The sequence below is a fragment of the Parus major genome, chromosome 5 (genome assembly GCF_001522545.3).
Source record: "Parus major isolate Abel chromosome 5, Parus_major1.1, whole genome shotgun sequence".
Classification (NCBI taxonomy): domain Eukaryota; kingdom Metazoa; phylum Chordata; class Aves; order Passeriformes; family Paridae; genus Parus; species Parus major.
Genome location: NC_031774.1, coordinates 8,766,052 through 8,780,849, shown reverse-complemented (window position 1 = coordinate 8,780,849; position 14,798 = coordinate 8,766,052). Strand labels below are relative to the sequence as shown.

Sequence of the window (14,798 nt, the reverse complement as noted above, 5' to 3'; positions counted from 1 at the left end):
TTCCCACAGGTTTTCAGTGGGGTTTCCTCCCATAGATTGTTTAGCAGAGGGAATGAGACTGCTTTTAAAAAGTTTTGCAAGAATTGCAGTTTGTGATGTAGATGTGTTATTTTTGCCTTGGAGCAGTTTGCTTTATCAGTTTCCTCTTTTTCATCTAGTCATTTTCTTTTTGGAGATGATTTAGTTCAGCACCAAGCAATGCCACTGCCTAAAGCTAATCACCTTTTTTTAGTAACCAATTGCTCCTTGTTCTAATTTTTTGCATCAAGACTATCCTAGGGGTAGAGAGGTGACTAACAAATTAACCAAGGAAGGATAATAAAATATTTTCCCCTAAAGTTTTCATATAGCCCCCACAGAGGAAGCTGTATGATATATACCTAGGCCTGCATGGGGACAGCACCATTCCCACAAGGCAGCAGCTGCAGAATTGGCTTCAGGATTAGAGCCTGCCAATTCTAGTTTTCTACAACGGCCCACAGACTGGTGGGGGTTCCCTACAAGATAGGAATTGCAGAATTAGCGTTAAGACTGAGACCTGCCAATTCTAGCTTTTTACAACAAAACACACAAAAAGCAGAGGGGCGTGGTCTCCTCCAAAACAGGAGTCTTTCAGCTCTGCACAAAACCCCATGTAGACAAAGGAATTAAATCCCTAAATTTATTTACCACAATTTCTACAATTCCCTCAAGAGAAAGATGCATTCAGACTTCTAATCCTGCAGAAGAAACTACAATTTTCACAACTTCTTGAACAATCAAAGATATTTTTGACAATTTTTCCCCCTTAGGCATAAAATTTAAGGTGGATAGAGAGGCCCCTGTGTTTACTAGGAAACACACTTCTTGATCTGAATCCACCTTAAAAGTTAGCAAGGGCTCCAGTGTAGTGGGTTGTTGGGGAGGATGAAACAGGGAAACCTTATGAATATGATTGTTTAGCAAAAGATTCTGAAAATATGAAACCTAGAATTGAAATAGAAATGAAAGCTAGCTTTGAGCCATAGGATACTGAGTGCTAGTTAGTATATAACCAAAGAACAAAAGCCTAGCCAGCTGAAGGAGAATCCCTGTTGAGAGAACAATACCCTTATGCTGGCAGTGAATACAAAGGTCAAAAGCAGCAAGAGAAGAATTTGAAAGGTAGCTTTTAGAGTTTAAAATGTAACACTGTATGGTAATGTAGTAGTTCTTATAGGCTATATGTAAATGATTTAGAATATGTGTCATGTAGTGGTTGGTTACTGGGAATTAGAATATTCACTGTAGAAAAGGATGTAATGTAATGTAACAAGAACTTCACTCTCTTACTCCTACCCTGTCTTAACTTCCACGCTTCTCTTGCTCTTCACTCTTAACTTATCCCCCACCCCCCTTACTTTTACCAGCTCTTACTTACTTCTCTTATTCTTTGCTCTTACCCCCTCCAGCCCCTCTTTCTCTACCCCCTTAATTACCTTCTTCTCCCATGCTCCCTGACTCCCCTCTCTACTCTCTCTCTCCCTCCCTGACCACGTGTACGCTGTGGCTGACGGTGGAAACAGGTCTCTTCCTCCCTCTACCCAAATAATAAACTGCTTATACCTGAACAGCTTCACCCTGGAGAAGTCTTTCACCACGAGTGCATGTCTTTGTACATCTATAGTGGGTCTCTGGTATAATGGGAGCCCCAGACACCCCTAACAATATATCTCTATTATCTTCTGGACTTCCTCTAATCCCTCCCTGCTACTGCCTCTGGGTACTCATTTTCCTACAGCTCAAAACCATTAGTTTTTTCCAGTGAACTAAACAAAATCCTTAAAAGAAAATCTGAATCTTTTTATGTACAATCTGTATTTCTTGGATATTCTTTCCTCTTTGTGCTCACTCTATTTATCACGCACCGTATACCAGAGCTAGTCCCCATCCTGCCACATTGTCCAAACAGCTCCTCCCCACTCCAGTGCTCCAGCGGGCATGGCTGGCAGCACCACAGGTGGCTGGGGAGTCCTGCAGCCTCATGGGGCCAGTGGACACTGCCGCCCCTGCCCGAGGCTGGTGTGGTCAGGCACTGCCCGGCGCTGAGTCCCAGCAGCTCCACAGGCCCCCAGCCCATGGTCCTGGTCCTGCACCTCCGTGCCTCGTCCTGCTGCTCTTTGCTTTAACCATATCTTTCTACACTCTCCTTCAACCAATTCTGTTCTAACACACCAACACGATCTGTCCATCCCCTGCTGTCAAGACTCCTTCTTGACTCCCCTTATTGCCCCCCACAGGTGTGGAGTGTCAAAACCTCTTCTTGACTTTCCCTTATTGCTCCCTTTGGGCATCTATATTCTTAATTACCTCTGGGAGAATGTGTAAACTAACTCAACATTCTTCCAAGGGATTCTTTGGAGATACTTTGGGTTCATCATTCCTTTTGCTGGGACCCCTTCCTGGCTTTACTCTTGCAACCCACCATGGATGCCCTTCCAGGTTTGCCTCCTGAAGATCCCATTTTACTCACTAATGAGATTTTTAGTGGTCTTTTCCTGTGGACTCTTCACAGACCCCCCTGGTCCACCACTCATCAGTCTCCTGGACTGTGGACATGATTTTCTGAACCTGAGAGAGTTTCAGCTATCAGTGGCTGATCTGTTTCCCAAGGGAAAGCCTTTTAGGAAACTTTTCTCTCTCAAGGACTGTTATGTAAATAAGATTTTAGTTCTCAAAACAATGAGACAGATGTTCTGAGAGTTTTTTTCTTTTGTCCCACCAATGAGAGAGATGTTGTTTCTTCTACCAATCAGAATAACCTGTATAAGGAACACCTTATAAAAAGGGTTGAAAACTCCGAAATAAAGGCTTTTCACCTCCTGAGAAATAAAACCTCAGCTGCTGTGATATTGAACCCGTCGTTTCCTACTTCATGTCCTCTAGTGACACTGGACAGTCTCGGGAACCCAACTGATTGCCTGGTGCCGGCCGCCACCAAGGGGAGCTGATCACCGAAACTGGGTGAGGCGCGCCTTCAGCTCCACTCGCTGCCCACTGGCCTGGACAGTGGAAATATCCCCAAGAGCCCCCAGTTTGTCAGGAAAATTAATCCACGAACACCAGAGGTTTATGTCTGAAAAGGAGACAGAAGAGTCCTTTTACTTTATTCGAATAAAGGGAGAGGCCATGGGGCATTCCCCTGGGTGTAGGAGTCTGGGCAGCATTAGAACAAATTGGAACATAAAGAGAAACAGTTAAGAACAAGGACAAGGTTATCAGACACCGAAAGAACAAGTCATGGTCAGTAAAAGAACATAAAGTAAGAACTAACAGGATGAGAAAAAGAGAAAATTAAATAAATTGTGGTCTGATATACACAAATGTAATTATCCAATAATATGCTTATAAAAGTGTGTGAACAATACATGCAGCCAATTGTAGAGGAGATACTTGTATGAATAGATCTGTATACAGTATAAATGTAACCCAACCTAGAAAATAAACAAATGATCTGATTGTCATATTGGTGCTGCATTGTTCCTATTCCCACATGAAGAAATGAAGACCCCAGCACCCTGGAGTCTCTCAAATTTTTGGAGGCCACAGCCTTCCTTTTATCCTAATTTCCCTGCTGCATTTCCCTCTCTCTTTACCCATAGGCTGAGGTACTTGAGAGGTACAGACTTCCCAGAATGTCTGATACTTAAGATTATCTTCTAATGTATAACCTTTCCTTTTGATTTTTAATTCTTATGGAATTTATGGTTTTTCTCCATTGTTTCTTTCATCTTTCAATATCCAATTTCATTTATCAGCAAGCCTACAGTTTGTTTGTAAAGGCAAGTATCTTTTTTCCATTCATCAATCAGTGGATCTTTCTCATTGTTTCTTTTATCTCCCAGTGCTAGTTTAATCTACCAGCAGACCCACAGCTTGTTTGTAAAGACAAATCAATTGTTCCTCTCAGTTTAAATCTCTTGCCAGGAACATCTGAAGTTTGGAATCCATCCTCATTATTCTTTTCCACTGCTGATGGCAGACAATTCCCTGGAGATAGGAAGATCTGCCTTTGCTGCTGCAGTATCTTGTCCAGCACCACACAAAGGGTCTTGTCCTGTGACACTGCCACATAATTCTGAGAGCCATGGACTAGGAACTGGTGGCTCCAGGACAATCGCTGCTGTGCTTCTGGCTTCCGGGGGTGCCTTACTGTTGGCCTTTATTTTTTCGGTATCCTGCTTAAACAAGAAAGGTTTCCTTACTTGACTCTCTGCCAGCTATGAAAACATCAACTCTGCTGTAACTCTTTTACAGTGGACAAAAGGTTTGTTTAAGCTCTTTCTCAAAATCTTTATTGTGACTGCTTCATAATTCTTGCAACTCTTATTAGTTCATAACCTTGATTTTACACCAACTTTGTGTAGATTAGAATTTCAAAATATACAACATAATTTATAATTTCCTCCAGCTACAAGATGTAATCACACATATTTGCCATTTTTTATTTTTGAAAAAAAAATAGGCATTTTTTTTCTCTGTTTTATATTTTTATGTTCTGAACTCATCTGTTTCCTGTCTTCACTTTCTCTACTCAGAAGACATTTCCTATGATTTATTCTGGTCATGATTCTCCAATCATTTTGTACTATTTTATAGAGATGTAGTTATTGCAACATATAGATTATTATGACATCTATTATTATTAGATATTTTTTGTTGTTTTGATTTATACTGTGGTAAGATGATACAACAAGTATTTTAGATTATCTTGGACTGCAAAAATTTTTTTACATTTTTAAGGGAAAATACATTACAAAAAGTTTGGATAGCATAATTTAAAAAAAAATAAATTATTGCACATTACCTGTGCAAGAGCCATAAAGTAAATCTGTACCCATCATCTAAAAATAAAGCAAGCTTCTGATTTGACTCATACATTTAGACATTTTTATCCTGTATGAAATAAAGTAGAAAAAATATGCTATTACTGTTTTGTCTTCAACTGCACATCACTTTTAACATTGAGTGAAGACTCTGCATTATTGAAGAAAACATATTTAGGCAGTGCAGCCCTAGGCTAACACATGATCAGAACCTTAGACTGAAAACAGTAGGGAAAAAAAAAAAAATAGCAGAAAATAGTTTGGCTGCTACCACAAGGCAACAGCACATTCTCCTGTTGTCATTCCCATTGTCAGAGTAAAACTGGAATTGAGCAATCCCATTCCATTACAACCACCCTTATGCTGCAAAGGTGGAGCCCTGATCTCAGAAATGCCAGAGGTGGCAGAGGTTTTCCATGTGTGAAGGCATCCTCCTTTCCCAGATGTATTGCAAGTTCCCCTCTCCCCACTCCATTCCATCCCTAAACTGAACGCTGACAATCCATAAAAGTTATGCACTATAACACTGGGATGTATCTTGCGCCCTCTTCAAGTGAGCATTTGTAACTTTTCTTCCTACAATAATCCAACCAAACTACTTTGTTAACTTCTCCAAGTAATTACCAGATTTTGCTGGTTTTTCCCATTATGTTTTATCTAACACAAGTTAAATAAGTACCATTTTGCAAATATTGACACTTTTATATTTCAAATTCCCAGCATGCTACAGAGATTTGATAGGTGATCTTCAAACTTGATAGGTGATAATGACCACAGATTATCAATTAATAGGAAATATGACAAAAGTTAATCCAATATACACCCCCAAAAAGCCTCCAATTTTTTTTTTTCCGTATCCTAGAAGAAACAAATTTAACAGCACTGCCCTGCATACAACAAAGTGACCCAGGCATGAAGATGAGCAAGCTGGTAGTCCTTCCCATTTCAGTTTTCAAGGGTGACATTAGTGGGACACTGCTTGGAGCACTACTTACACAGTATTTGTTAGCATGAAGCTTACAAAACAGACTAAAAAGGGTTTTTTTATTGGTCTTGAAGGGGCAATTTCTTCCACAAAACATCCAAGACTTCTCAGGGAACAGAAACGACCACACTGTGCTGTGCAAGGCTACCATGATTTAAGACTCCAGATTATCTTGCAATATTTAAATAACCTTGGCATTAACAGCAAAGGAGCAGTGTAATTTCCAAGACTACATAAGAAAAGGATGTGTGTAGATCCAGCTCTGAAACAAAGCCCAGCTACAAGACACATTTGTTTTCTAGGTTTGCAGGGAGCCTTTTTCTCCTGCCCAGACCAGCCCCTCCAGGAAACTGCAACAAAACCTAAACACCCACCAACACAACTCATCCAAACCTGCTATGAAGATCAGTGCATTCAGCTGCTTCTACAAAACACTTTTCAGTTCACACACTTTTATGCTATTATAAAAACTAGCAGTATTTTAGGTGCTATAATTAAAAATAAAAAAAAGTCTTTTAGCTTGAACATAACTACCAAGCTTGTTACAAACTGCATAGTTCATCCTATAATCCCTCTTTTTATTTGTTTCACCTTGGAAAATAGAATTCTAAGGAGCTCTTGAAATTAAGCTCTTTCAAGAGCTCCTTTTGTATCCTTTAGTCACTCTGAAAGATAACCATTTAACAAGAAAAGAAATAGCTGAAAGAAAATTAGCAGTATTTTATTTGCCCTGAAAGTAAAAATTTATAATCTTAAATTTTTACAAACATGATTTTACACAAGTGATAGGGAATGAAGTTTTCCATCCACACTAAAGAAGTGGATGTGGCCTTAGCCATGGCTGCAGTACCTCCAAGGCTGTAACTGCTCTGCCAGGGGTTTATCCATGGCCACGGCTCTGAGGTGCTCCAGCATGACCCCATGCACAGGCACTGATGTTTCAAGGAGTACCTGCTGAGCACGGCCTGATCCACAGCCACAGCGGCTTCAGGTTTATCCTGGGGCCACAATCCCTTCTTGGGCACAGACATAACCATGGCCACGGATACTCTGAGAGGTTCCTGCTCTGCTGTGGGTTTATTCCCAGCCACAGATGCCTGGGGATGTCCTGCTCCCCCCTGGAATCATCCACAGGTCACAGCTCCCTCGACTCAAGCTCACACTGGAGTTCCAGGAGCACAGAAACAGCAGCGCTGCCCTGGCCACCTGCCAGCCCAGGTGTGTCAACAGAGCTGTCATCCAAGTGTCCCCAGCACAGGAAGAAGAGAAGCACTACAGACAGCAGCAAAATCAAAATGAAACCCCTAACGAGCTCCATGGCAAGCACAGGAGCCTGAAAACTCAACAGCACCAACAGCTATAAATCCAATCCAGATTCCAGCCAAAGCTGCTGTTAGCTCAAACCCTTCAAGCTCCATGTCAGGCACCAAAAAGGACTGTCATGGTTTAACCCCAGCTGGCAACTCAGCCCCACACAACTGCTTGCTGACTCCCCCACAGTGGGATGCAGGAGGGAATCAGGAAAAGGATAAAACTCAGGGGTTGAGATAAACACACTTTATTAGGTAAAGGAAAAACTATGCAAGCAAACAAAGCAAAATAAAGAGTCTATGCCTCACCTGCCATCTCCAGGAAAGCAGGGCTCCACCACATGTTAATGGTGACTTGGAATGACAAATACCATCACTCCTGACATCCCTCCCTTCTTCCTCCAGCTTTATATGCTGAGCATGATGCCATATGGCCTGGGATATTCCTTGGGTCCCTTGGGGTAAGCAGTGTCTCCTCTCAACTTCTTGTGCTCACCCAGCCCCATCCCTGGTGGGTGGGGTGAGATGCAGAAAAGGCCTTGATGCTGTGAAAACAATGCTCGGCAATAGTGAAAACATCCCTGTGTTTGCAACACTGTCTCACCTTAAATCCAAAGCCCATACCAGCTAATATGAAAAAAATAACCATCTCAGATGCACTAGCTCAGCTCAGTAGCGTCACAAAGTCTGGTTTCAGTATCAAAATAAAACCCAGTTGGTCATGTTCCTTGTTATCAGGTGCTGAAAATGGCACTAATTTACAACAGTTTTCACTTTTGTTTTAGATCATTACAGTTATTTCAGACCAGCTTCTGCAGTCCAGTATTTCCACCATTCATTTCTTGACAAGCAACTAACAATCAAATCTCCTTTGCTGTTGTTCTCAATTGTAGGTTCTGATGGTCACAAGAAACTGCATCAGAAAACTTCTTTCCTAAACAGATGACAGAACTCTTTTTCTTCTCTCCTGAAGCACTGCAAACTGCTTCCAGATCAAGGGTAAGGCCACTTCCCAGTTTTGGGATTTCTCAGGAGTCTCAATTTATGCATCTTTTCTTAAGCTCTAAGTTAATTAGGAAATGGGGAGATTCAGAGGGATATTCCAATTAAGAGTCTTCTAAAAAAATGGGGCAGTTCAGTGCCTCACTTCAGTTACTTTAAACATGGCATGCCTGCATGTTTCTTCTTTTTTATTTCCCCTGCATACTGTGTTAGCCTTAAAATATTCCGGGCAGGAGCCGGTAGGGCACTGCAGCAGTGTAGTGCTTCCAGTCCTTCCCATACTTGCTGCTACAACGGTGCTCATCCCTAATGCAGCGGTGGGTGAGGAGAATGGTCATGTAAATAATATAGAAGTAAGGCAGAATGTGATCAAAGCCACAAGCAAGGCAATAGGCCAGCGAGCCCATCAGGTCTCCTGTGTAGTTGAAATGACGTGCCCAGCCCCAAAATCCGGAGGTCATCAGCTTGCTGTAGTACTTGGTCCCATCCACGGACATGTAGGAGCACTCGATGTACTCAGGCTTCTTCCCCCAGATCTTGCAGTTGCCATTGGTGCGACGGAAGAGGTCCTTCTGGTGATTGGTCATTCTGAAGATATAATAACCCAGCAAGCCCAACATCAAGACCCCTATGGCGTGAGCTGTGCACAGCTGGACAGGATAGTAAACCAAATACAGACCCTGGGGAGTACAAAAACAATCAGCCATTTACTTCCAACAGAGGCTCAGCATACCTTGTCAATTGCCTAGTCCATTCCTTGACTACAGTGACCCACAACAGAACAGGAGTAGAAAAATAGTAAAGCTGCATAAAACTTTCAGAAAACTGTGTGCTAGAGTTTCCTTCTCTCTTTCTCTCTCCAAAACTGCACTTTGTGAAACAATTAGAGAGAAGTTGCAAGGATGTAAACTGGACAGAAGGCAAAACCCAAGGAACAAAACCCAAATAGAACACCACTATCCAAAAGACCCTCAACAAGCAGGAGTAAAAAGAAACTGAAAGGATTTAGAAAAGTATGCAGACACAATTGACAGTGACAGAAAGAGGCACAAAAGAAGGGCAGGAGAAGAAAATTTGTCAAATCCATGCATTGACAGGAAGCATTCCTACAAGTGAATGGTTACAGAGAATGTTGCAATGATTTCTCAAAAGTCAAACTACGTAGAAACATTTAAAGTACAAATTAAACTGCTAGAAATAATGTTTCTGGAAAGTTTCATTCCTGTTAGCCCAAATACAGAAGTATGCATTTTTACCTGCAAAGTATAGAGGTAAGGCAACCAAACGCAGTCTCCCCAGCCCAAATACCATCCAAAATGATCATGACAGATATCAATGGTTTTCAAGTACCAGGCTTCATTCCAAAAGAAGTCCAGAACATAAATACCCTGCAACAGAATTAATTCACATTAATAACAGAGTCACCGGTTGCCCTGTTTAACAGCATCAGCTTAATGTCTGTGTTGCCTTGCGATGTGATCTCAAAATTCCTTGGTGTTTTCACGTTAGCACTTAAAAACCAGATGTTTCTGAACACGGTTAAGAAGAACCATCACATAAATACAACCTACCTGGATACACAATATCCATCCCTCTAGACCGATAAAGCAATAGTAGGATAAGTGTAATAAAGTGAGTGTACAGCTCAAGGACAAATGCTTGGGAAGTGAACTCACAACTCTCCTCCCTGATATCTTTTCAGCTTAGAGTTAGGGTTACAAAAGAGAAGGGATAGAACATCTATTGAGCAGGCTTCTATTTACACAGATCAGGAAATAAATCCAAGGAAGTCCCATCACTGAATGAGCTTGTTTCAGGCCAGGAAAAAATGCCTCCATTTCATTTTCATGGAAGGAGATTTTTTCCTACTTTCATACTGGCTTATTTCCGAACTGGTTTCTTAATTTCCTCCTTGGAATTTACCTGGAGGACATTGACAAGGATCATGGAGTTTGTCACTTCACCGTACAGCTCCTGTTGTTTGGCAGCAAAGGAAAGGTTGATTAGAGTCCAGGCCACAATACCAGGGCGCCCATTGAAGAACAACTTGAAATCAAACCACTTCCCTATTCGAGGGTTAAATTCAATCCCCATCATGTAGTCATAAAAGAAGTTTCCAGTGAATTTGCTGTAAAACATAAGAAAAATTAGAAATGTACAGTTATGTACAAATACAGGTAATTGCTACTCTGACTATACAATTCAGATTAATTTAATATAGAGATAATAAAAATCATAAAACGATGTAACGTTGTGCAAGGTAACACAAACTGACCTGACAAAAGTATTACATTAATAGACATAAATTGTAGAATTTCAGGGGTGCCTGAGTTTACCCTTGGTAACACTTCTGAACAGTCTACATATAACTATTTTTAGGATGGATGTATCTGTGACACTGAGGCTGCCAGTCCCATGGTGTACAGCATGAAACACAGGGGAGGGTGCTCAGGAAGCAAAGAACCACTGCCATACACTGGCCTAGATCCACGTGTCAGTGAAATATACTCTGTCATTCAATTCATATACTCAAATTTTATTTAACAATTTTAATCTCTGATACCTAGTATTCTCTCTTTACTAAAATCCACATACCAGTCTTTGGCATTGGTAGGGAAAAAGTAGCCTTTAATCATTGCAAATGTGGACACTGTATATCCCAAGATATTGGCACACCACAGGAGAGGAATCCAGTTGTCAAAAATTATGGTAGGTGAGAAGAAATGGAAGCAAGAAGCATTTGCAAACCAAAGTACATGGGTAATGATCCAGGCCTGAAGTCCATTGATTTCATATTTATTCACGACACCTAAAATATGAAGAAAAGATGGCGTGTTAGTGACCCTGCATTAATGCAGCTTTTAATTAATATGGGTATGCACAGAATACACAGAAGCTCCATCAAGTGCTCATGAAATGACTTCTCTCTCCTCACCCTCCCAATTAAATACCCTGAGGAACTTTTCTGAATGTTTCATCAGACCCCACTGTTCCCATCAGGCTTTGTTAGGCTGAGTTTTTCTCCTCACAAAACTGAATTTAGACTCTCTCCCAAAGCCCAGTAACTATAGTAACAAGTTAGTAACAACCACAGTATTCTTTCTAATAGTTCACATCACATATTTTGTTCGAGTCCCTTGGGTTAAAGGAGCTTGAGCAGGTAAAACTATCTTGTCAAATACCAGCAATAGTCCACTGACAATTTTAAGTGCTAAAATTATCAACCAGTACTTTTCTATTGATGGTGTGGTGCCTACCAGATCAACAATTTTACTAATTATAAGAGATAGAAATGCAGTAACTTATCCTAAAAGATGACTTAGATTGCTTTCTAGTTTTGTTTGAACTGAACATGTGAGGAAGGTGCAAGCATTTATGTCCACATTTCTTCTGGTTAAGCAATGGTTACTAAAGACTCTAAGAACAGAAATACTATAATTTCAGAATATTGCATGGTGTTCATGTATTCCAAGGAAGACTTTACCTGCAGGGGTGACAGCACCTTCTTGTACACCTCCCACATAGCCAGGGAGAAATTTATGGCAGTAATCAGGAATGGACACATACAAAACCACCTAGAAGAGAGAGAATGTATTCCCAGTAAATACATACAAGACAAAACCCTTCAAAACACTATCCCTTACATACATATACCAAGTATCACATTTCTATTAAGTTTCTATTAAATACTGGGTAAGCCAAAATTGCAAAATTTAGCTTTTGTGATTTTAGACTAGTAATACATCTAACCTATTATACACCTCTAAAGATGTATTTCATGTAAGGCTGTCATCCTTTTTGAGTGGGAGGCAGGAAAGTTGGTAACTACATCCAGTCCTCATCTTTTATTTTGATCTATTTCTTGTGTATTAATTTAAAACAAACGCCTATTGTTGTTATATAGTTGCTTTTTCTTAAAAACCTCGTTAAGGAATATGTCACACAAAGAATATTTGTGTATATTCCCTACATACTGATTCTCCAAGTACATAAGCTTCATTTGGATTCCAAAACAGCTTGGAAATGGTGAAACACCAAAGAGTAAATGCCACTGCAACATTCCACCATCCTTTGTGCAAAAGGAATCATCCAATATCTGTGAAAAAACAGACACTGCATGCAGATCATAACTCAATAATGTACCTGGAAAGCAACCCAAAGGGAATAAATGCCAGCAGCCCTATAGGTCAGCCTGGGAGTCCTGTTCCAGATGTCAGACAGATGCTTATCCCCCTTCAGCAAGTCCAGGAGTGGATCAGTCAGAGAGCACTGGTACTGGGCACAGGACATGATGAAGTAATACACTATCAGTGGTGCAAACATGAGCAGGAAAAGGATGCTTGCCAAGGAAAACCAGTCCACCTCCCTGTAATCCAAAACAGAGCATTTTGTTTCTCTGGGTTTCAGATAGATGAGTTACATCAGACAATTTTTTCAGCGGGCCTTCTAGACTTAACTGGATGAAAATGAAAATGTTTTCAGGGCACAGACATGTCTGGGGGGTCAAACAGCCATAAAAAGGTCAGCACAGAACATACTTTGACACAAACTGCTCTAAAACAATGCTGTCTAAACGACAAGTGATCAGAGCAAGAGATTAGATAAAATCTCCCCCCAAAAAGCTGATTATTATTACAAACTTCATGTTTTTTGACAGCAATCATGGCTCTAACTGGTGGAGTATTCTGTTGGAAGTGATAATGGAATCCCAAGAACATTATGCAAATCTTGGAAACTTGGAAAAGAAAGACCTTGGACAGCCATACATTGAACTTGCTGTGCCACTGTTGCTTGTTCCCAGCTGCAGTACAATGCCCTACTAATACTTGCCCAATTCTTTGAGAACTGGGACATGAGTCATAAATCTTGCTACAGCAGGACTTGTCACCTGGGAATGCCACAGATGCCAGGATGCTTGTTTTCCAACTCTTGGGAAATATTTCTTTCCTTTAAAGAACCAGAAATTTTACCAGTTTTTTATGATTTGCTTTTCTTTTTCAGAAGGAGTGTGTTTTAACCTAAACCATCTGGCAAACTCTGTGCCTTGAAAAACATGAACTCTTCTTCAACACCTGTTGCTACAGCAAATTACCTATGAGCTTTTCAGTGCAGGGCAACACAAAAATGTTATTAACAGAGGGAAGTTTAAAAGGAATACAGCATCTCTAAGAATGAAGCAATTGGAAATACAAGGACTACTTAGGGTCATTGGCTTCTCTCACCATGCTCTTCCCCACTGGCCTTGAGATGTTTTAGTATCATTTTGCATGTTTTGGTGTTTTCTTTCTTCAGCAAGTTTTTTCTCCTGATGGGCTGCCATGATGTCCTGTAGGAAAGAAAATATGAATCCTATTACTCCACCTGGTTCTCAATGAGTCTTATACCTCTACAAGAGAATCACAAATAAAAGTTAATAAAATCTATCATGTAGACTTCATGCCATGTGAAATTTGAGGGTGGAGGAAAGGAAGCAAAAAATTTTCACCAAGTAATTCTCTATGAAGTCACATTCAGCAAAACATAATCAAAACACTGATATTAAAGTAATCCATTAAACTTCTTGCTAACTGGAAATTTCTTTTAAGATGCATAGATAATATGTAGCTTATTACTTACATGTAGATGTAAAAGGAAAAACAAAAGTTTCACCATATTCTCATAAACCTCTGCAAATAAACTGCTTTTTTTAATTTGAGAAATTTCTACTGCTGTAACATCACTGGCACCGGACCTTGTCAATCGGATACTTTTGCCCAGAGCCCTTGCTCCATATATGTCATTTACACCACAGAAAACAAGATATAGTCCTACCTAAATCAAAAATCAGTGGGAATGGAGAATGATTTACTCAGCAACACCTAATTCTCTCAGTGGCACATGCTCTGTAGCTTTCATTCGGTCTGATCAAACACTTCTTACGGTAAAAACCATCATCCTATAATCTGAACGATGGACCGACTTCCCAGCTCGACATGCCTCATCAGCGCGAACTTGATCCATTACCTGGACATTGACTGAGCCTGCCCGTACCCTCTGCATCCACCACGTCCCTGGGCAACCTGTTCTAACGCCTGACCACCGCAACAGTGACAAAAAAATAAATTCTCGCATCTAATCCGGATCTCCACTACCTCGCCTTAAGGCCATTTCCTTTAGTCCTCAACCGTAGGCTTCTTTTCAGAAGCGATCTGAGGGAAAGGCGGCTCGTCGCTCCCCTTTGCCTACACGGCTGGATCCCTTCCAAGCCCGATCCCAGACTCGATAAGGTAGGAACGCACCCAACTACAGGGTCGGGTCCACTCCCTCGCCGGGGTCCACTGACAGAGGATCACTCCCGCACCGGAGCCCGCTCCCCGCGGCCGCCCCGGCCGCCGCCGCTCCGACTCTGCCGCACCGACGGCCCCACGGCCGCCACCGGCGTCCCCAGGCCCCGCCCCCACCCCACGGCCCCAGCCAATCCCCGCCGTGCCCCGCCCGTTCCGCCGCTCCCCATTGGCGGCGCGCGCTCATCCCATGGGCCGAGGAGCGCGAGGGGCGCCGCCAGGAGCGCGGGGGCAGGACACGCTTCGGCCGCCAGGCAGGAGGGGTCGCAAAATAACCCTGGACGTTCTGGAGGAGTGGGAACTGCTGTCCAAGGAAATAGTTTACACCTCACTT

The 14,798-nt window shown here is 41.6% G+C and overlaps 1 protein-coding gene across 3 annotated transcripts; it reads right to left on the bottom strand.

The window, feature by feature from the left end:
• Nucleotides 1–3,087: 3,087 nt before the first annotated feature.
• On the bottom strand, nt 3,088–14,538 carry DHCR7 (7-dehydrocholesterol reductase). Of its 3 annotated transcripts, XR_004497868.1 has the most exons (10): nt 14,420–14,538; nt 13,364–13,467; nt 12,285–12,507; nt 11,626–11,716; nt 10,737–10,950; nt 10,065–10,269; nt 9,398–9,529; nt 7,449–8,821; nt 4,826–4,914; nt 3,088–4,196 (listed from the first exon to the last, which is right to left on the bottom strand). XR_004497868.1 is itself a non-coding variant. In XM_015631931.3 (8 exons), the coding sequence occupies exons 2-8, from the start codon at nt 13,459–13,461 to the stop codon at nt 8,357–8,359; spliced, it is 1,428 nt and encodes a 475-aa protein (XP_015487417.1). In that variant the 5' UTR covers nt 13,462–13,467; nt 14,420–14,538; the 3' UTR covers nt 7,372–8,356. The 3 variants fall into 3 exon arrangements, 1 of the variants encoding a protein (XP_015487417.1); XR_001522344.3 differs by lacking the exon at nt 4,826–4,914; XM_015631931.3 differs by lacking the exons at nt 3,088–4,196; nt 4,826–4,914 and having other exon boundaries at nt 7,372–8,821.
• Nucleotides 14,539–14,798: the final 260 nt, after the last annotated feature.